Source organism: Alexandromys fortis, unplaced genomic scaffold (assembly GCF_014885135.2).
Source record: "Alexandromys fortis isolate MF-2015 unplaced genomic scaffold, M_Fortis_MF-2015_v1.1 scaffold_41, whole genome shotgun sequence".
NCBI lineage: Eukaryota > Metazoa > Chordata > Mammalia > Rodentia > Cricetidae > Alexandromys > Alexandromys fortis.
This window is the reverse complement of record NW_026067923.1, coordinates 10197430-10220780: the sequence shown is the minus strand read 5'-3', so window position 1 is coordinate 10220780 and position 23351 is coordinate 10197430. Positions and strand designations below refer to the sequence as shown.

Below are 23351 nucleotides of genomic sequence, written 5' to 3'. Positions count from 1 at the left end.
AAATGTGCTCACTACCTGTAGCCCACAGAGAGGGTAGACCCTGTTTGAACTTCCCACTAGCTACTGTGTGTATTTCCTGAGCCTTCTGGTTTCTTTTGTTCATTGTTTACCAGGTGCTGTGAGGGAGGTCTTTAATGTGCCTTGTCCTTTGTTCTTCTGCCACAGTGTGAAGCTGCCCACCTTGTTTGCCCTCAGCTCCTGGCTGCCTCTAAATAGTCAGATGGAAAAAAAAAAGGGGGGCAAAGCCACCTTTTTTCATCAGCATCCCTCACATCACGGGAATATCGAGTCTTTAACACAAGAAGCATGCATGATTTCTCTTCGTTTGGTGAAAGTCACAATCATACCTGCAAAAGACTTAGGGGAACTGGAAATTATTTTCATGTAAATACCAAGGAAAATATCTTTCGTTTAGCTCAGGCTGCGGACTCTTGGAGCGAGCTTGGCTGCCTTTTCATTGCATCACAAGTGTTTGTTCCACTTATTTAAATGTCATCAACTGTAAGCTGTGTAAATATGTTTTAAGTAGAAAAAAATGACTCTGAAAGTACATGCGGATGATATCTAGATAGAAATGCAAATGGGTCACTTGGTTTGTTAAATTTATAGGTCTTGGTTCTGTTCCCAAGAGAGAAATCAATAAATTTAAGTATTACAATCAAATGCTTTGGTCTTTCCATTTTCAAAACCGAAGATTATGACATCTGTATGCCAACTGCCAATCATCTGTCATCTACCTTTAGATATCACCTGTCAATCATCCCCTGTGCATCCTCCCCATTTATCTCCCTGCTGTCTGTCAGTCTTCTGATGACCGTTCAGCGCTCCTGTCTTTTAAAATCACTGAAAAAATATAGACACACGGTGGTATTAAAAAGTACTGAACCGGAGTACCACCTGTTCTATGTGGCATCAATGTATGGACAGGGGCTGTCACTTCCCTCTACTTTTCTCATTTATCACTTTAATTGACATTTCCAGCCTCGACAAAAGCTTGTCTGACCTGTGAAATAATATTGGTTGCTTTTTTTTTTTTTTTAAACCAAACCTGTTTTGTACTAACTAAAACCCAAAATCAATGTGTTCCTTGTCAAACGCGGGAGGGTCAATGCTGTGGTTGTTTTTGTTCCCAAGCAGTTATGTAACCGCGGGGACTTGTTTCTTTGCTTTCAGACTTGGTGCAAAACACATTAAAGCTAAACAATGGGCGGGATTCCCAGGAGCAGCCCCAGAGCTGTCTCACAAGTGTCCTCCTAGGTTTGGGAACCTCGGATTAGTTCCGTTCCTCTCTCTGTGTGTGTGTGTGTGTGTGTGTGTGTGTGTGTGTGTGTGTGTGTGTGTGTGTGTGTGTTTAGTTAGCTGGCACGATACACTTCCCCAGGGTTGTGTTTCCTTTTTCCTGAGATTTGGCTAAGGGTAAAGGGTCGGAGTCACATGGATTGAAGCATTTGATTGATGTCCAAGTCACCGCTGTGACTGCCGGAGCCGCCTCCCCTCGGGTTGGGGCCGCGTGAGGCCAGAGCGGCGGGCCGGGCCGGGATCCGGCTCTCCCGGGAGTGTCCTGCTCCGAGTCCCGCGCCTCCCGCGCGCGTGTCGCAGCTCGAGCAGCCTCCTCTGCCCACGCCCCGGCCTCGGGCCAACATGTGAAGCTGCGCGTCCCGCTCGGACTCCGCGGAGGCGGCAACTTTGCGGGCAGCAGAGGCGGCAGCAGGCGCGGGGCAGCGCACTTGCCCCCAGCCCCGCGCCCGACCGGCCACCATGAGCGACGAGAGTGCCAAGGACGCGGACAAGCAGCTTCGTCTGCGCGTGTGCGTGCTCAGTGAGCTGCAGAAGACCGAGCGCGACTACGTGGGCACGCTGGAGTTCCTGGTGTCGGTGAGTGACCGGCCCCACGCAGGGCACCAGGTCCGGAGCATTGTCTGCGCCAGGACTGGGCACCCGTATGGGTAGCGCGGGGACCCCAGGGATGGGCTCGTGGCTGAACATGCACAGAGTGGCCAAGACCATGAAGAACTCGCGTGGGAGAAGTTAACCTGTCCCATCTGCGTTCAATTTTCTTGATCCATCTCCCAGGGCTAATTTCATGGTATCATTTTCTTTATTCTCCCTTTCTCGCCACTCATATTTTGTTTAAAAGCCTTGGTTTCCTGCTTACATTTGCTATCTTCAGGTACATACAGTTTAAAAAGTCCTTGAACGTGGTGAAGCCGGACTCGGTCATTAGATCAGCAGCAGTGAGGTCCCTTTAGGTATAATCATTGAAACGTTGGATTCTGAGGGTGGTGGTGAAGGAGAAAGAGCAGCAGGGTCACCATCCCTGGCAGCTGTTGCATATTAAAGCCACATGTGCGCGCCCGTCCTTCCTCCCTCCAATCTCCTTTCTCCTGGTTTGAATCTGCCCTACTCTTGGTTCCCGGTCCCCCTGTGCACACCGACCCCCTTGAGAGCCGGGTCCTAAAACTCGCTTTGTGTCTGACAACTTCAGGATTTCGTAGACTGAGCAGGAGGTGTTTCCAGGTCACTGGAATTCTGTTCCAAAAGCATTTCATTCCGTTTCAGACAGGAGAGGAGAAACTGTGGGAATCTGAACTCCTGAGACGTCACGTAAAGGCGGAATTTTCTTCGCTAACTGGGAGAAAGAAATTTACAGTCAGTCCTGTGGCATCCTGATAACTGAGAGGGCATCCTTCCAGGAAGGGGTTAGCTTCCCAAACCCTGCCAGACCCTCACACTTCCCCCTTTCATAGCTGTGTTCCACACCCCCTAGGTTCTCAGAGAAATGTTTCAAATACCGAACTTCCTCCCGAGATTGGTTCAATCTATAACGTTTGTGCTTGCAGTCACCGTGGAGAAATTCACTCAGCTGTGTCAGGAAGGAAAGAACAATGTCTCGGAAGATGCAAAACACACAGGTTGACCTCTCAAATTCAGTTTCTCCAAGCCTGGGGGTGGGGTCTACATTCTTTGAGGAGGCACGCGTGTTAAAGAATACCAGGATAGCTGGTGATGGGTAGGATCACTGTATGTGATCATATAGCGATTACAGACAAGAGCATGTTTTAGGAAGGTTTAACTTTTAGTGGCTTCAAATTTGACTTTCATGGAACTTTGTTGGGAACTAAGTCTTTGGATGTGAAGTGAGTCATTTCTTAGAGGCAGCCTTTCTGAAAATAGATGGATAGGGAGACTGCCAATGCTAAATTGCAGAAATAGGCAAGAATTCGGCCCTGTCTCAAAAACTGACTTGTTGATTTTTATTTAAAATGCCAGTTTTCACCGGGCATAGTGGCACAGGCTCTTAGTCCCAGCACTTGGCAGGCAGAGAGAGGCTAATATGAGTTCGAAGCCAGTCTGTCTACAGAGTGAATTTCAGGTCAGCCAGGGTTTCCCAGAGAAGCCCTGTCTCAGAAAATCAAAAAAGAAATAAATGTGCTGCCAATTTTATAAAATTGACATGGCATATTGGAGTTTTGTAATAGTAAGGACTCTTGTGGTAGAATATGACTGAATAGTCTCACTTGGTGACTGTTTTGTCAAGACATCACTGGCACATTTAAGAAAGCATTTAAGGGGGTAAAAAGAGAAGACGTTTTCGTCTTTAATTCTGTATAGATAAGAAGGCAGAGAGTGACCTAATGTGCTTGAATTTTCCTTCTTGTTTTTGCCTGGGAAATGAAAGTTTGTGCTTCATGAGAAACACTGGAAACCATGTCCAGATTAGTGGCTCCGTAGAACTAAGAGCCAATGTCTAATGTCCCAGTGTGGGCAACAGTTGGTGTGGCTTGCTTCAGCTTTTCAGTCCATGGCATGGTGCAGGATTATAGAATGATTGGACTGGGATAGGAGACACAGGGTACTTTCAGGTGTGTGTCCTGTGCACACCCGTGTGTATATGTGTGCATCCCTGTGACTTAAGGCTTTGTGCGCGGAATGGTCCTTACTTGGTTTAAGGTCTGGCCTCCACCATCTTGAAATTCTTACCAGTGTTATCCTTCCACGTTGGCTTTGCGTGTGACGTCAGTGGAGCAATAGAGCAAGACCCTCTTGCTCATGAAAGAGAAGCAGTCCTGCATTTCTGCACCTTTGCTAGCCTTTTCCTCCCTGACTTTTGAACAGGGGGTCCTCCTGCTTCATGTTCCACTGGTCCTGAAAAAAATATACAGCTGTTTCTCAGTGGACCTGTGGTACTGCAGCAGGGTGGCCATGGAAGTTGTTGTACAGACTGGGACACCTGTGAAGGCCACAAGGAGTGTCATTTCCAATCCCAGGGAGAAGTAGATGTGAGCTGGGATTGTTCCTGGCATGTTGTAGGGCTCTGCTATGCCCTGCTATGGGCTCATGAGGCAAGGACTTTGCGTTTTGCATCTTACAGAAATAAATGGCTTTGGCACCTGTTTCCTGTTCAGGCTTTGATATCCCAAAATGTGAGGCCTGTCTGTGTAACGTCAATTATTCCTCAATTTCTCAGGCTTCTTTGTGCTCACTAGTATATATTCAAGAAAGTGAAATGATAGCATTTCTCAGTGGTTCTGTACCTGAGGAGACAGAGTGTATCAGATTTGGCTGTGATCTGAAAATTGTCTTAAGTGGTTTGTGTTCCTTCTGCTGATATTACAGAGCGAGGGATATAGGTTGCCATCATAGTAAAAAAAAAATCCTTTTCTTATTCTACACTCTTTTTCTATGTTTCTGGGTCTTCTGGCATGGTGTTCTTTTTTTTAAAATTAATGTATGTATGTATACAGATGTGTATATATTTGTTTATTTTGTGTCTCTGTGTGTACGTATGCATGTGTCCCCATTGCTAAGTCCTCTTGTGGGGTCAGACGACAGCTTGAAGCAGTTGGTTGTTTCTTTCCACCATGTGGGTTTAGGGCATCTAATTCTGTTATTTCAAGGCATCAGACTTGGCAGTCCAATATTTTTTCCTGCTGAGCTGGCTCGTCAGTGGCCTTATTCATGGTATTCTTTATACCCAGTTATCGGTAAGGTGCTGAGAAAACTTTTTATTTCATGCAATAGCCACCATCATTTATGTGATGCCTTACAGTTCTCACTAAACATTTGCATTTTGTACACAATTTGATCTCTTAGCTTCTTCCATTGGTGCTCTCTGGAGCTCGGTGGTGGTGGGGGAGCTCAGGAGTAGTGAGGGGGATCTGAGTGTTATGGCCTGAGGCTGCCTACCTTGCCCCCCTTCCCCCGTGTTCTTATTTGTGCCTTTACAAAAGCAGTTGGGTATGCCATTTTTTATCTAGATGATCCTTGCCCAAAGAACCTGAAGGGTTCATTTACTTCCTGTGTGAGCTTTGTCACTTGTAGGAACTCATGAAAGCAAACGGACCAGGCAAGCAAAGGAGAATGAAAACGTACCTGCAAACAATCTTTCCTAGTCCACACTGGTTCTTCCAGGCCAGTGTGTGCTGATTGGACACCTTGTTCCTAATCCTGTGTTATGGACCAAGTTATCTTCCTTCCTCCCTAGATTCATCTTTTGAAGTCTTAACGCTGTGTTAAAAAGCTTTAAAGGATGGAAACAAGTTAAAATGAGGCTGTTGGGAAAGTCCTGCTAGGAGGGATTGGGTTCTCAGAAGAGGTGATTTGAGCACACACAGAGTCACTAGGATGCATGCCTATGTGCGGAGGCCAGACCACAGGAGGACACGGAGAGGAGGGGGCCGTTTGCAGATCAAGGAGCGGTTCTGATCCAGAACTTTTCATATTCAGACGTTTGGGGCAATATATTTTGGTTTAAACTACCAATCCAGTATTTCAACTGGACAGCCTGCCTGGCCCTGTGCAGCCTGGGTACTGGAACCTTCACTAAGGGCTCTGAGGGAATGAAGAAGTGACACACATACAGTGAAGCTGGGATCAGGGGAGGTTCTCCTATTCCTACCCCAGCCACCCCCCCCAAAACCTGGAACCTCATTATTAGGTATAGCATGGGGGAGTGGTTAGCTGATCTCAGTGGGAGGTCTCTGGAGGAGAGATGGCTTCAGTACCATCCAGGAGGAGAATGCCATAGTTATTAGTCTTGCCCACACTGATCCATCCTTCGTAAACACTCATATTGGGAGTCCCGAAAAGCTTTGCCATTTCTCTTAAGCCTGGCCATATGGGCAATGACTTTGCCAATTTCCCATGGGCCAGCTGGTCTTCGGGTGCTTGATGTGGCCTTCCCACATCAAAATACACATTTGTTCAGAGCTTCCTCCGCTCCCTACAACAGACTGAGAAGACAAATGCTGTTTATGTTAGGTACTGGAGATATAAACAGAAGTTAAACATATTTATTGGAAGGAAAAGGAAGAATGCACAGATAATTGCAGTTGTGTGTTGAGTCCTAATATTAGAGCCTATGCGAAGTGTCATACAGGCGGTGAGGGACACACTCAGTCTAGGAGTAAGGGCAGTTTTCTATTAGTGGTAGCAGAGCTGTCCCCCGAAGGATGAGTAGGACTGCTAGATTAGGGGGAGAACTGTTTGTCCCCCAGGAGAGGCATTGTGTTGTGGCATTGGTGTGGCACCCTGGCAATGCTGCCCTTCTCATTGTGACTGGAGATAAAAAGTCTTGCATGCTTTGTGGGTCCTGGTGGAGATGAAATAACTTGGTTCAGTTGGAGGAAAGTTCCATTCCTAAGTATTCCTACAGTAACTATAGGCATTAAAGATCAACCGTGAAGGGACACTGGGTGAGCCGTTCAGAGAATGGCAAGGCACCGAGTAGGGGTCAGGGTTTAATTTGTAGATTTGATTCCTTCTCCGCTTTACTCCTTCCCCCAATGTGTTAGTCTCAAAGTATGTCTGACAGCAAAGTCTCCTTCTTAATCCTTTCCATCTGACACAGGTTAGAAGTTTAGCTAAGTTGGTACTGTTTGCTGAGGGAGAGCACTGGTCAGTAACCACAGAGGTTTCAGGAAACAATAGCATTATCTAGATCGTGAGAGACAGATATTTGGGTTCTCTTTGAGGTGGGACTGCTGTCCGGGCCTGTTTGGCTCCTAAGCTTTGAGATTAAAGTTCTCCTTTATAATCTTCCTGGATGAGACTCCTAGCTGACCCCTGGGGTCTTTGAGTACTTGTGATTTTCCTAACAGTGTGTTGGGGAGGCATGGCACCAGCAACCGACATGTGCTAAGTCAGAGACTATGTTTTTTATAGAGGTTGTCATTTAGACTGTTGGTTTCAACTATGTACCCTAGCATAGAGTGATACCGTTGGTATAAGAATAGTATCTATAGGGTTCAGTTTTGTTTCTTAGAAAGAGAATCTGCCCACAGAGTTGAGAAACAAGAGGTTATCCATTAGCTATTTTTTTCCATTGTGTTAGTTCCCGTAAGAAACCTAAAATGTCTGATGTACGATGGAAGGAACAGAGATGATTAAAAACTAACAAACAATAGCAGCAAAACACCAAAAAACAAAACAACCTTGCAAATAAACCCACAAAAAGCCCAAGCACTCACGTGGAGCAGTGGTGGCACACGCCTTTATTCCTATCACTCAGCAGGCAGAGGCAGGCAGATCTCTGTGAGTTCAAGGCCAACCTGGTCTACAGAGTGAGTTCCAGGACAGCCAGGGCTGTTACACAGAGAAACTCTGCCTTGAAAAACCAAACAACAACAACAACAACAAACCTCAAAGCAAACAAACAAAAACCAAGCACACAACAACAACAGGACAATTCTGGGGTGAAGCCATTGTGTGCACTAAGAAGGGAATGCGGAGTGAAATGGAGGACATAGGGCAGTGCTGGTTCGGCAGGTGCCATGGGTAGATAGGTAGAGCCATGAATTGAAAAGTAAAATGCAAGGGAGGGAAAAGTGTGAGGAGGAGGAAAATGAATTTGGTTTTGAACTTTTAGTTGAGAGCCACTGTTCAAAGAAAGACTAGGGTGCATTGCTGACTTTGGCCACTGAAGACTGAAACAAAGAACCCAGAGGAAGGTGAAGGAAGGTGTGGGAGGGTGGGGTAGGGGTTGGGATGGGGGTAAGGGTAGGAAGTTAAGGAGGTATAGACATAGAGGAGCGTGTAAGTGAGTGGTGTGTTCTCTAGTGTCAAGGAAGAATCTTGTTGGCAGAAGAGAAGTCCGAAAGAGAAAACGAGTGGAGAGGAGACATAGTGGCACCTGAAGAAACTTTTTATGATGTTTGGTGTAAACAGGAAGAGAGGAGTGGTTAGTAACCATGTTAGTTACTTTTCTGCTGCAGAGCCAAAAATCTCTGCTAGTTCCCAGCTCAAGGGATGGAAAATGGGTCGTTTTCGCTTTCAGTTTGAAGGAATGCTGTCCATATTGCTGGGGAAGAGCATGGTGGCTGGAGTAGGAAGCTGCTGGTTGCATTTCATCAGCAGTCTGAAGGCAGAGGACAGGAAGTGGATAACACCTCAAGGCATTTTCCCAGCACCTGTTTTCTTCTCTGGAGCCTCAACTCCTAAAGGTTTCATAGCCTTTTAAAGAAGGGACCCAGTGTCTGGAGTCACAAGCCTGTGGAGGACATTTTGCATTCACATCCCAGCAGTTGTATAAGGAGGTGATTTCGTCTGGAAATCTTTAAAGATGCTAAATAAAGTTAAAGAAAAGGAAGTCAACAAGCAAAAAAACAAAAGTGAACAACAATAACTAACCAAAATGTTACTAAAACTCCGGCATGTCAGAAGGCAATGATACACGCAAGTGAGCCATGGTGAGGGCCTCTGCGGCACTGGAAGATGAGGTGGACATTAACGGAAGTTTAGAAGCCATCTTGCCACGGACCATACCCATTTTAGAGCATTTTGAAGCACCATTCCCAATGCGCACAGAGTAGGCTGTCTCTAAACTGTGTAATTGTTTCCTCTGTCTGCAGCTGGAACTGGGCAGCTGAGTCCTGCCTGCGAGGCCTGGAGTCCACACTGTAATGCAGAGTGCATGCCCAGAGCAGAGATAGTGCAAGTGCAAGACCCGACTTAGAATTCTCAGAGACAGATACTACGAGTGAATGTAACCCCAGATGGGACAGGACAACCCCCAGAAACTCGAGGGCCAGCTAGCCTGGCTTATGCACTACAAACTAGCGCAGAGACCTATTCTTAAACAAAGTCAGAGGAGGAGAGGAGGAATACCCATATTTGTCTTATGACTTCCACACACAAGCCCTGGCACCTGCATATTTGCCCGCCTTCACACACATGAACATATAAAATAATGGAAATGGGTTAATTCTAGATGTAAAAACTAGTTAACAATATGATTAAGTAATTGGCCAAGCAGTGATTCAAATAAAATAATTTCTGAGTGATTATTTCGGGAGTCTGGGTGGCCAGAAACGAGTAAACAGCCTCCCTCAACACATTATTATCTCCAAATGGATGTGTTGACATGACTGACTTACCTGAAGGAAGTTTCTTGCAGTATTAAATATATTAATACAGTTTATATATGCACATTGCTAAAATTTTGGCCCCAGAGTCTTTCAATATTTGAATGACAAGTCAGGGTCTAAGTTATTGTTTTCCAGTTATCATGTGTCATTATTACCATGAATACATTTGATTTGACTTTGGGAGAAGATATCATTCTATCTTTTCTACATGTCTGTGATAGAAACCTCCAAGTAACATGAACGTTTTTCTTTGTCCCAAAGACTGAAAGATGAGAACTGAAAGATGTGGGGAGAACTAAAATGAATGCTGGGAGAAATATATATAGTTTCTGAGTGATTGTTTCACGGTCTGAGCAGCCAGGAATGAACAATTGGCCTCCTGCTATAGACAAGCAGCCTCCTACAACAATTGGGAATCAGTTCTTATATTTATTATGTGTTGAATTTTGATAATAGATAGATTTTTTATTATTTCCCAAGAAGTTTACTAATTCACAAACTTTCTATGTAACTAGAATTATATTTGCTATGTGAAAATTGGTGACACAGACCTTTAATTCCAGCACTTGGGAGGCAGAGGCAGGCAAATCTCTGGAAGTTCGAGGCCAGCCTGGTCTACAAGAGCTAGTTCCAGGACAGCTAGTACACAGAGAAACCCTGTCTTGAAAAATAAAACAAAACAACAAAAAACAAAACAAAACCAACAAAAGCAAAACGAAAAAAAGGTGCTGTCAGTTCAGTTTTCTTATGGCAGTGAGCATCACACTTGGGTCTGGAGACATTTGATATGAATATCTTTTCTTACTTTCCTTTCACTCTTGTGAACAATTTCTATCTAGTAATTCAATAAACTTAATGTTAAGAAAACTGATCATTTAAATGGGATCCTTGATTTCAGACTTTGATTATTTTTTTGGGGGGTAAGTTTGTTGTCTTCCTGCCTGACCATGTAGCTCAGCATAGTGTGAACAAAGGAGGGGAGCATTTTTTGCTGGAGAATATCTATGCCAAGGACATTGTGTTTCCTCATTAACACGAAATACATTCTTTCCATGAAAAGGCAAACCCTTCATTTGAAAAGGTTAAAGTGTATAATACTTACAAGAGGATTCCAGCAGGGTTAAATTTAGAATACGGCTATAAAATATTCTCTGGGTTTATAGCAGGAGTTTAGCCACACAGAATGCTGATGACTTGCATTTTTATTCTTTAAAAATGTTATCTCCCTGAGTCCAACAGGGCCCAGGATCTGGCTTAGCTGCCAGTGTGGCTGTTTGAGTTATCTCTGTAAGTTGTCTTCTTGCCAGGACCAGAGGCTTTGTAGATGGCGACACATTTTCAGAGATTGTGCAAGAAATGTTGATGTCTCCTTTAAAGCCTTGTGATGCTTCCCATTGGCCTTGTTTCTATGTTCCCTTGGAATTTCAGCTTTTTCTTATTTGTGACTGTTGCCCCAAAGACGGGCTTCTTGGGATTCCTTAAATGGTCCTCCTTCTTTTTTACAAGATGTCGTACTGTTTGTATCACAAGGCTGAGGTCTAGGGAAAGGCAATATGATGCTGCATTCATTCACCCATGTGCTGGTTCCTTGCCTGTGTTCTATGGTAATTGTATTAATTCACTATCCCTCAGATGTCAGTTCTAAGGGTGACGAGGGCCTTCACCTTGCATAGGAATTTAATGTACGTTTATATCTTTTGTAGCAATATATCTATTTTTATATTTTCACACAGTTTATTTTGATTGTATAGACGCAGGTCCATCTCCATTTTCTTGTACCTCTTCCTAACGAAAATCTCTGGAAAAGTCTTCCAACTGCCTATACAATCATTATTCTTTTCTTCTATAGTGATAAACACTTTTAGCTCTTTGTAAGACTTAAATATCTGAAAGCCATATCTCATTTTGCAGACTTCCTTATAGATATGATATAGATATTTTTAGTTTGTGGCAGGGGATTGTGAACAGAGGTGACAATAGGTAGTTTCTAAATATGGAATGAAAGGTGGGAAATTTTCTTTTTCCCCCTTTCTTTTTGATTTCTTCTTGCCTGGGATGAGGATGTGACGACAGGCATAGAGGCAGCCCCTTTTGACCATGAGCTATAAGACATGTCTTGGGGATGACAGGACAAGAAAATGGACATTGTTTGTCTTAGGGCAGGTTCTCTGTGTCTTATGAAATGCACCATCTTGACTTTAACTGCTGTCAGCTCATCACATTCTGATTCTGCGTTTTCACTGAGTTATTCAGATCATCAGTGAACTGGCCAACTCAATGTATTTTCCAATCCTTGTCAAATTGGTTTTTGTCTTTTCATTCTTCTCTCATACAATACATACGGACTGCAGCCTCCCCTCCTTCCCCTTCTCCCAGCCCCTCCACCTCCCTCTTCCCCAGATCGACTGCCCTTCCATTTCTCCTTAGGAAAGAACAGACCTCCCAGTGATATCATAACTGAATGTTTTTATCATCATAATATTTTAGTTTATTTCTAACTTTAACAATCTTTAGTTCAGCCCTGGTTTCCAGGGATTACACCCAAACTGAATGTTTAAATGTTTTTCTACAGATACTTTAAGGCTTTCTTAAGAAAAAGAATAGGGCTTTAATTTTTTGAAGTCTGTATGTACGTGTAATTCTTTTCTCAGACTAGTAGGATGCTGTGTTTATTGTGTATATTTGTAAGGCTATCTCAGGTTAAACAGTCCAAGGGTGCGTGCGATTGCACAAGCCATATGTAGTTAACATAACCTTCTCTGCATCCTCCTTTGGATCTGGTTAATACTTTGACACTGTTGCCTAATAGTGGTCCAGGAGCGTAGGATGCTCGGCTGCATCAAGGTACTCAGAGATCTTGATTACCTCCCTCTACTGCCCTGCTAGCTGCCAAGAACAAGTGAAATCAGAGTGTGGAGAGAGTGAGTCCAGCTCCCTGGTCGCACAGCTTCTCCAGGTGGTTCCAATGTACAGTAACAGCAGGGAAGCAGGATACTGAATTCTGTTGTTGTCTGCATGGTTGAAGTTGTCCTATTTGCCAGGATGCTTTTCAATCCTGACCCTCAGGGGTTGGAAGGTAGGAGACAAAGTGGAGGGCAATATTCCTTTTAAGGATGTGACCCAGAAATTACACATGTCACTTCGACTGCCCTCTTTGTGGTCAGATTTCTTTGTAACATGACCAGACCAGCTATAAAGGAAACAGAAAAATGTGCTGATTAATCAGATAGCCATGTGCTCTGGTAGAATCTGGGAGACTCTGCACTAAAAACAGAGAATAAGTACAGTGGGGAGCATTGGTCTCTTACCTTCAGACAATGATTAATTTTAATCTTGGATTCCTATAGTCTAACAATTCACTGTGGAAACAGGGTTATTTCTCTCCTCTCCTCTCCCCCATCTAGACATTCACCTAATACTTATTTTGTTTCTTATGTGAGGGCATCTCCCTTCTGTTTTCATCAGTTTGCTCTCTGTGGTGGCTAATCTTGGTGGTCGACTTGATCCATATGGGAAGAGGGAACTTGGGCTGAGGGATTGGTCTGTGGGCATGTCTATGCGACATTTTCATGATTGATGATTAATATAGGAAGACCTAGCCCGCCACAGGGTCAGTAGATCCCCAGGAAGGTTGGCCTAGGTTGTAATACAAAGCAACATGAACCAGTTAGCGACAACCTTTCCTGGTTTGTGCTTCAAGCTCCTACTTTGGGTTCCTTCCAAGAGGGACTGTAACCCATGAACCAAGTACATTCTTTCCTCCCTAAGTTGATTTGGTCATGCTGTTTATCACAGCAACACAAACTACACTAGAGGCCCCCAGGAGAAGACCTTGGAGGGTATGGAGATTTTCTGTTATTCTTAAAATGTTTTGGTATTTCCAGAGACTCTGTCCTAGGATGGTCATCATTAGGTATTGTGTGTTTGTTGTGTTATCCCTACATAGTCCTGAACTGCAACCCACAACATGCATAAGTATTAATAAATATCAGATGGAGAGAAAGATTTAAATTTTCACAGTAAATTTTTAAAGTGTAGGAATCTGTGAATTAAAATCCAAGAATTTTTAAAAAGGCAAAAGAGAATTCCAAATAGATCTTCTCTGTGACTGTTCCAGAGGGTTTTGCCCATGATCTTTGGGTTTTTATGATTTGTGGGAAAGGTCTGATTAATCAGCATGAGGAAAACCAAGGCACATGTCGGGACGGGGACAGAACTTGTTGACTTGGGAAGTTCAGAGATGATAGGAAGGAACAGAGGTTCATCTCGGGCAAGCCCTCAGGAGCAAGCGAGTGGAAGCAGCTGTTGGTTGGCCTGAGACTGTCAGGGCCAGCCACCCAGTCGTGACCCAGAAGTCAGCATGTGCCGCCCTCGTGGAAATAAGAAGGCACAGTGAACGTTTTAAAAATAAATGACCTTGATTCTCCTGTTGACTTAATATGCTTCATTAAGCTTAGTGGTTTCCGTTTAACTCTTCTTGGGTTGATTTTGTATCTGTGTTCTTCGTGTTTCCTAATGGGGTTTATAGTCTTTGGTTTTGATTTAAATATAGCTCATGTGTTTAGCCTACATGTAATAAAGTCATAGAGTAAAATTAGTATGCATACTCTTGTGTAATCAAAAGTATGTCTACTGCTCTGTATTTGGTGGATATTACACTCATTGCTTTAGCAGAAACTGTAAAGGTATTTTAAACACAGATGAGTCCATTGTTCAAAGGTCCATTCTGAGAGTGTACTCTCTTCTAAATAGGCCTTCATCTGTTGATAGGCTGCATGAGCAGGGAGTAACTGGCTTTGTAGCCGTAGAAGGAAGCTCGATAAGCGGGTGAGCTAAGGACAGTTCTTTAGTTTCTAGTACCATAAGCATATAGTCAGCGTTTAAAAGGCGCCTTAGCTTCCAACTATAACACCAGAAGATGAGGCTTCCTCTGTATGTAAACACGATGTTTTCTGCATGGTGAAATGTAAATATTTAAAATCTTATATCATGTATGTGTGTGTATCGGAATGTTCATGCCATAGGGCATATATGTAGGTCAGAGGACAGCTTTTGGAAGTAAAGTTCTCTCCTTCCACTTGATAACACTGAGACCTTACATCTTTTCCACCAGTAACAGGTAGAGAAGGAGGGAGAACCTGGGCCTGCCATGGCTTTTGAAACCTCAGAACCCACCCTCAGTGACACACCTCCTCCAAGAAGGCCAAGCCTCCTTCATCAAGGCCACACCTCTTCCAATAAGGCCACACCTCTTCCAACAAGGCCACCCCCTCTAATCCTTTCTAAGCAGTCCACCAACTGGGAACCAAATATTTAAATATATGAGTCTATGGGATTATTCTCATTCAATCCTCATAATGATACCCCTTTGAGATTTAAGCGTCTTTTTAAAATTTATTTATTAAAAATTTCCACCTTCTCACCTCCTCCCATTTCCCTTCCCCTCCCCCCATTCCCCCTCCTCCTTCCTCTCCAGTCCTAAGAGCAGTCAGGGTTCCCTGCTCTGTGGGAAGTCCAAGGTCCTCCCCCCTCCATCCAGGTCTAGGAAGGTGAGCATCAAAACAGACTAGGCTCCCACAAAGCCAGTCCATGCAGTAGAATCAAAACCCAGTGCCATTGTCCTTGGCTTCTCAGGCAGCCCTCATTGTCAGCCACATTCAGAGAGTTTGGTTGGGAGCACGGGGGTGGGGGTGGGGATGGGTTGGGGGTAAGGGGAGATGGGGAGAGAGAAGGGAGAAGGGGAGGATTGGGGAGAGCTTGGGGGAATGGGATGGTTGAGATGGAGGAAGGGTGGATATGGGAGCAGGGAAATAGATATCTTAGTTAAGGGAGCCATTTTAGGGTTGACAAGAGACTTGACTCTAGAGGGGTTCCCAAGTGTCCAAGGAGATGTTCCCAGCTTGTTCCTTGGGCAGCAGAGGAGAGGGAGCCTGAACTGGCCCTATCCCATAGCCACACTAATGAATATCTTGCATATCACCATAGAACCTTCATATGGTGATGGATGGAGATAGAGACAGAGACCCACATTGGAGCACTGAATTGAGCTCCCAAGGTCCAAATGAAGAGCAGAAGAAGGGAGAACATGAGCAAGGAAGTCAGGACTGCAAGGGGTGCGTCCACCCACGGAGATGGTGGGAATGATCTAATGGGAGCTCACCAAGGCCAGCTGGACTGGGACTGATGGAGCATGTGATTTAAGAGTCTTTTAAATGGTTCTAGAGGCAGAGCCATGCCAGGCAGGGGCTCTATCACTTAGTCGTGGATTTAAGGCTTTTAAATTTTAGGTTATCCATAAGGTTGAGGCAGGTGTAAGGAACATGGTCATTGGGACAGTAAGCATTTCAGAATTAAATGCGTCAGTGTTTAAACTCAGTTTAGAACATACATTTCTGTAGTTGGGTATTCGGATGAGATGAAGGTTTCCTGACAGTTTTTGAAATCTAAGCAAATCTTTACTGATAGATGTAGAAAGCCAACTGGTATATATGGGTGCTTTTTTAAACAAGAAAAAAAAAACCCTGATTATTATGCTAAAGAAAAACTTTATGTGTACTTCCTATTTTGTATGCTATATCGTCCCTACAAATATTTCTTTTGCAGAAAGTTCAAAGGTCAAGTCCCTTACGGTAGTCTGTATTTTTCTTTACTATAGCATGAAGTGAAGTTTACAGGAGTTTTAAAAAGAAATACTATGGAACTTTAAAATTCTATTTTTTTTAAAAAAAATTTTAAAGTCACAAAATGAAAAAAGTGTGTCCTTTTTTGTTGTTGTTCATGTCAAACCAACTCTAATGGCTTATGGGAGAAAAATTATTTTTAGTAATTCATAGTTTACAGTTAAGGCAGTTGAAATAATGTCTCTAATATATTCACAGTATTTTTATTTATCTAAGAATTGTTTTCAAAAAATAGGACTTCTTTTCTTTCTCCCTTTCCTCCCTTTTCTTTTCTTCCTCTTTTTCCTCTTCTTCCTCCTCTTCCTCCTCCTCTTCCTCCTCTTCCTCCTCCTCCTCCTCTTCCTCCTCTTCTTCCTCCTCCTCCTCTTCCTCCTCCTCCTTCTCTTCTTCTTCTCCCTCTCCCCCTCCCCCCCTCTCTCTCCCTCCCTCCCTCCCTTTCTCTTTAAACATATTGATCAACATAGCTCCACTTTGCCTTAAACTCATTGTTTTGGGAGCTAGAGAGATGGCTCTAACATTAAATGCATGACCGCTCTTTCAGAGACCTGGGATTTAATTTCCAGCACCAACATAATGGCTCACATCTGTCTGCAACTTCAGTTCTAGGGAATCCTATGGCTTTGTCCATCCTCTGCCAGCAGGACAAGGATGTGGTGCACAGATGAAACACCCATGCACACAAAATAGTGAAACAATAAATCTTAAAAACACAAGACCCTCAACAACTCATTTTTTTCCATTACTCAGCCTCTTAAGTGCTGGGGTTACAAGTTTGGTATATATGACCCAGCTGGGTCTTGATTCTTAATGATCTAGAACATATTTATTGAGCACAGCATTAGGTGTCAAATAGCCTTGAAAATTATATGACTGACAAGGATTAAAATTTTCTGTTTACCCATTACTTTGTGTACTAGCCAAAAATGTTAATTATAAATAAACTAAATTTTTATTTTTATTTATTTTTTATTGATTTTTATTGAGCTCTACTTTTTTCTCTGCTCCACTCCCTGCCACTCTCCTCCCCTTCAACCCTCCCCAAAGGTCCCCACGCTCCCAATTTACTCAGGAGATCTTGTCTTCTACTTCCCATGTAGATTAGATCTATGTATGTCTCTCTTAGGGTCCTCATTGTTGTCTAAGCTCTCTGGGATTGTGGTTTGTAGGCTGGTTTTCTTTGCTTTATATTTAAAAACCACTTATGAGTGAGTACATGTGATAATTGTCTTTCTGGGACTGGGTTACCTCTCTCAAAATGATGTTTTCTAGCTCTATCCATTTGCCTGCAAAATACAGGATGTTATTTTTTTCTGTTGTGTAGTACTCCATTGTGTAAATGTACCACATTTCCTTATCCATTCTTCAGTTGAGGGGCATTTCGGTTGTTTCCAGGTTCTGGCTATGACAAACAATGCTGCTATGAACATAGTTGAGCACGTGTCCTTGTGGCATGATTGAACATCCTTTGGATATATACCCTAAAGTGGTATTACTGGGTCATGAGGAAGGTTGTTTCCTAATTTTCTGAGAAATCGCCACACCGACATCCAAAAAGGGGCTGTACCAGTTTGCATTCCTACCAGCAATGCAGAAGTGTTCCTTTTACCCCACAATCTCTCCAGCACAAGTTGTCACCAGTGTTTTTGATCTTGGCCATTCTTACAGTTGTAAGATGGAATCTCAGAGTTGTTTTTACAGAGCTACAGTACTGAAAACAGCCTGGGTATTGGCATAAAAACAGACAGGAGGACCAATGGAACAGAATTGAAGACCCGGATATTAATCCACATACCTATGAACACTTGATTTTTTACAAAGAAGCAAAAAATACAAAATGGAAAAAGAAAGCATATTTAACAAATGGTGCTGGCATACCTAGATATCAACATGTAGAAGTATGAAAATAGAGCCATGTCTATCACCATGCACAAAACTCAAGTCCAAATGGATCAAAGACCTCAACATAAAGCCAACCTCACTGAACCTCATAGAAAAGAGAAGTGGAAAGTACACTTGAATGCATGGGCACAGGAGACCACTTCCTAAATATAACCTTCAGTAGCACAGACACTGAGAAAAACAATTAATAAACGGGACCCCCTGAAACAGAGAAGCTTCTGGAAAGCAAAGGACACGGTCAACACGACAAAACGACAGCCTACAGAATGGGAATAAACTAAGTTTTTATGCCATGAACACCCGTCTGTTTCAGAAATTGCAAGATAAATAAAGGAATAAAGGTGTGTGCATGTGTGTTTGTTTGTGTGTGTGTATGTACGTGTGTATGTGTGTGTGTTTATGTATGTATGTATGTGTGCGTATGTAAGACCAGAGGCACACATTGACTCTTTTCTGTCAATCTCTACAAATATCTGAAACTTTTCTCTTGTCTGTCAACTGTAGAAAGCAGCATCCTTGAGGAGTGCTTCTTGTGCCTCTGAACTCTTCAGTATGATATGAGGCAGAGGTGAGATTAACTGCAGCTACACACTTTAATACAGCTAATAGGACAGTCCAGGGAAAGCCTGGTGCCTCCGAGCTTTAAGGGTATATGCGGATAATTCCTTAACTGACTGTTCTTTTATTTTTAGTAAAAGAGGCAGATATATAGTTTTTGAAGGTAGAAACTATAAATGTTTCTTACTGCCGTGTGTTTATACTATTAAGGAGAATTATTATTTTTTTTAAATACAGGGTCTCACCATGTAGCCTTGGCTGGCTTGGAGTTCACTATGTAGCCCAGGCTGCCCTTGAACTCAGAACTCATAGAGATCTGCCTGCCTCTGCCCCTCTGCCTCCTGGGTGCTGGGATATGTGCGCCACCACACCTGACAAGGACCCTGTTTTGTGGATGGGATAATTTCATTATCAGTTTTCCTGCTCTAGCAGCTTCTGTGCCTAGTGGGACCAGAAACCACTGTTCAGATCCCCAGGAGGTGTATCTCGGCAACACAGGCTTTGTTGGCTGACAAGCTTGTGGGGAAAGACAGTTGCTATCAAGGTGTGGATCTCAGCAGTGAATGAGTGGGCTGAGGGTGGAGGCTGACCTTGAACAAGCAGCTGAACCAGAAGACAGTTTTAGGACCATTCCCTGGGATCATCACTGACACTGAGTCCAAAACCAGCACGTGAAATGCTTTGACTCTTTCTTCCTAGTGGGGCTTTTTCCTGAAAAGGAAGAGGAAGGAGAGTTCTGCAAGCCCTTTCCCTATAATGTTGTCATCTGCTGATGGACCTATAGAAACCACTCCCCTGGGATGTGAGGCAGCTGCATGGCAGTCTTCTGGGTCCTTTAAAGTGCCACGGGGAGCAGCTGTTGGAGGCTGTGCAGAAGGAAAGGCCACTTAAGCAGTGGGGAAAACATCCCGTTTCTCTTAGGCATCCCAGGCCATGATTCCTGCTTAATTGCTCAGAGTCTGGATGCCAGGATGCTGGAGCTGAAGTACTTACGGGGTTCGTTCTGTAAATGATGTCTTTTGTGGAGCTTCGTGCAGTGAGCACAAAGGGATGGAAATAGGCTTATTGAGATGATCATTACCAACTCAAGAACAGGAATTGGTGAATGGTTATCACCATACTGCATGTTCAAAAGGATCACAGAAGGGAAGGGATTTTGCCGTCTGAGTTTTTTTGATAAGGCTTCTGTGCTTTCCTCTCCAGTGTTTCTCTGAGGAGACCTTTCTATGGCTCATATATCACACGAGTTAAAAGGAAGTGCAAACACAATTAGCCCAGCAGGTTGCAGTCCTTTCCAGCCCCTACTCTTTTGTGCTATTTGTGACTAGTCTGCCTGATTGTTTCAGAGTAAGGAAAAACTTGCGTTTCTTATCTATACTTTATCAGGGAAACCGACTTTGATTGTGGTTTGAACCTGACAACCTGGGGCCTGAAATCAGCCAGACTGCCAACAGCCAGTGTATGCTGGTGGACTTTAAAGGCAATGTTTGCCTAATGAAACCTTGGATTTTTGGAAATCACATATACAACATCTCTTTAAACATCTTTTTAGTTCTTTAAGAAAAACGTCTGAGCCTGCATGTAGCTCTGACACAGGCTTTGTGATTGCTCTTCCTTTTTGCTCATCTGGATCATTTGGACTGCGGTGTCTTTGGGGTCACTCCTCTTGCCAGAGTCTGACAAGGAGGTTCCTGCTTGCTAATGGTTCATTAGCCATCGGGGCAAAGTGCACAGTGGGTGTGGTCAGGGTTATCACTGGGGAGATAGGCTGCACTGAGGGCTTGGTTTAAGTCTTAGATTCTAAGATAATATCTGTTCCTGGCTGGGAGTCCTGAAAGGAACCAGAGTTAGAGGTTAACCTAGCTGTGGTCTGTGGTCCAGGACTGCCCAGAAAAAGCAGCAGATTTGTAGGATCTCTGTTACCTTCTGGGGTTAGGACATGTGCTTGCCTTTGCTCAGCCCATCCTGCCTTATTCTGGCTTTCTTATTCCCCCATTGCTCCCAACTCTCCCCCGTTCCCATTTGTTTTCCTTTGCAAAGCCCGGGGCAGACAGTTTTCCTGGACTGCCTGGGTAGCTTGGAGTTGGACTTTAGGCTTGTGATAAGTCAAGAGACAGTCTGTCTCCTGAAGATAAGGCTCGGCATTAATAACCGCAACCCAAGAGAGATGCGATTTTGACTGCTTCTGTTAAACTTACTTTCTTGGGAGATTAAAATGATTCTTTGAACTGTCTGTTTCTAGTTACTCTTCCTAGGTCATTTTTCACCTAGGAAGGCTTATTAATGTTTTATGATTATTGAGTAATTTAGAAGACTATTTACCACCCTCAGGGACCTCCCTTAATAAATCAAATCTGGTCCCATCTGGAGATGAAGCCATTAAGTAAGGCTTGGGAAGCTGGCAGATTGCTTGAAGGCTGCTGATTATTCTGGTCAGCAAGTCTGTTTGGCTCCACTGTGTACCTTTGGAAAGGTCCTTCCTCCAACTCATGTGTGTGTCCAGGTGCACACAAGGGGAATCGGCACCAAATAAAAGGAACATCGGAAGATCTCTTGCCTGTCCTTTGAGCTCAATTCTGGTCTTACTCTTTGATTAAAAGTGTCTGTCACTTCCTTGCAAGGTTAGTGTCTGCTTTCCGAAGGCTCTAAATTTCATGGAAAGCAGTCTAAGATCCATGTGCAGTTCAGTCGTCAAATTTCCACCCCACACCCCACACCAGGAATGAATAGCAAACCCCAAGCCTCCAAACCTCAAACTAAAGCATTTCCAATTCATAGAAAGAGATACTTTGATGACCATCAGCCTTTCAGCAACGTGGGACTCATTATCCTAACAACATTAACAATACCCCTAATCTAGTTTCATGGCTCTCATGGAAACAATTTACATGTAAAGCCTGATACTTTGCTTGATGGTTCTCAGCCCCACCAACCTCCTACATAGAGAGATGGGGCTGGGCTACTAGCTTGAGAAAGTCTACCACACATTCTTGGGACTCCAGTTCTCACAGTAATGCCACCACCTCACATTGTGACAGGGCTGGCAGAAATGCAGATGTTCTAGAGAGATACCGAGTCTCTCAGAGTGACTACTGGACCATTCAAATGGTGAATGCCAAAAAAAAAAATGGGAATTTCCCGAGGCATCTCGTTCTGGGAGAAGGAAAAAGCCCCAGCCAGAGGGGGAAGTTGTCTCCAGGAAAGCAGTTTCCCATGGATCTAACAGCTCTTTAAGCCCACAGATGGGCTGTGTGTGTGGTGGGTGGAGCCACACCTTAATTTGCTCTGCTTAGATTTGCATATTTTGGGCCTTTCAGTTGAATCTCAGTTCAGAAGCCCAAAGTCAGACTTTGGGAGTTTGCTGGATCTCTTTGTTCCTGTTCCCAGTGCGTCTACAATGGACACATCTTCCCTTTCTCCGCTTTTCGCTTTTAACTTCTATCCTTTAATTGAATTACTGAAGATAGCCGGCCAAACCTAACTTAGGGCACAGTTTGTGACCCCCAGATTTGATAACAATGTCTTCTTGGTTCAGAGGTAAATTTCGACTTCAGAGTAAGTAATGTGAATCAAAATCAGGAGAAAATCTTCCCTGGATCATTGTAATCCTGGTGCAATCACGTGCAATTACCAGGGAGTTCTAGATAGGATGGAAGCTGCATGTCGCCTGTGGACACAGGCAGGCTGTCACTCTTTGAAGCTATCTCGCAGTTACTCCTATCCTCATAAGCTCACTGCAAATTTTGCTAGTATAGCCGATGATTTTTGAGTAGATTATACTTTAGAAATTAAAAAACAAAAACAACCAAACCCAACCAAAACAACCCTCCTCAAACAAACAAACAAGCAAACAAACAAACAGGCCAAATCCCCCACAGCTCTCACCATATTCTAGAGTCAAATTTGAGTGACCCTAGCCCGGAAATACACATTTAGGGTACCTCAAATTTCGTCTTCCAACATTCAAGAAGTTTAATAGCTTTACAGAATAAAAAAAGTTAAAGTCATGTTTTATATATTTGACTTCATTAAATTTTAAAGTTCATTGGTGGGTCCATCAGAGAGGAGTTTAAATCAAAACGGGGAAGCTTTTTTGTGGCTCCCAGTTGCTGTCCTATAGATTCTTAGCTTTGGGGCTGGGGGAACCTGGTATTCTGTTAAGATAATAGAGTCCAAATGTTTTTTAATGTTTTTATTTTTAAGGTTATAATTTAATTACAGCATTTCTCTCTTCTCATTCCTCCCTCCAAACCCTTCCCACATATCCCTTCCTGCTTTCCTTAACATTTATGGCCTCTTTTTCCCCACAAATTAGTCCTTGCATGTGTGTATTTTATTTGCCAGTTACAGGTCGTTAGTTCTGACAAAGCGGTGGGCCGGGAATGGCTGTCAGGGGCCTAAAGCTGGCCAAAGATGAGGTGGTTAGCTCTGCAACATTTCAATAACTCCCCCCCACACACACACCTCACTGTAGTCTGACCTGTCCGTCAGTCTTTGTTTGTTTTTTGAGATAGCTTCTCTCCAGGTCTCATCTGAAGGTTTCGCTTCTGTTAGCACATTGATTACCATGGTGTGGTTGAAGATTGCTATAGGAGGACAGTGAAGAGGGTCAGGGCCACCTAAGGTATCGGGACTAGAGTGTGAATGACAAGGATGCTATATGTAGTAAAATTTTGACCAAGGGAGTCACAGAACTGAGTCAGAGTAGCCGGAGATGGAGCAAAGTAGTTCCAGTCAGACAGTTTCCCTGCAGCGGGATGTGCTCATGGGCTTTGGCAGTCTCTCCTTCACTAGTGCAGTCCAATTCCACAGGCACAGACATCTTTGAAAGAGGGTTTTTTCACCTTTT

The 23351-nt window shown here is 43.6% G+C and overlaps 1 protein-coding gene across 1 annotated transcript in view; it reads left to right on the top strand.

Moving 5' to 3' along the window:
• The first annotated feature begins 1344 nt into the window (after nt 1–1344).
• Nucleotides 1345–23351, top strand: part of Prex2 (phosphatidylinositol-3,4,5-trisphosphate dependent Rac exchange factor 2) — a 268825-nt gene continuing 246818 nt past the window's right edge. The window contains exon 1 of the mRNA XM_050142087.1: nt 1345–1875. Coding sequence (XP_049998044.1) covers nt 1759–1875 — 117 coding nt within the window. The 5' untranslated portion in view covers nt 1345–1758. The remainder of the gene's footprint in view (nt 1876–23351) is intronic.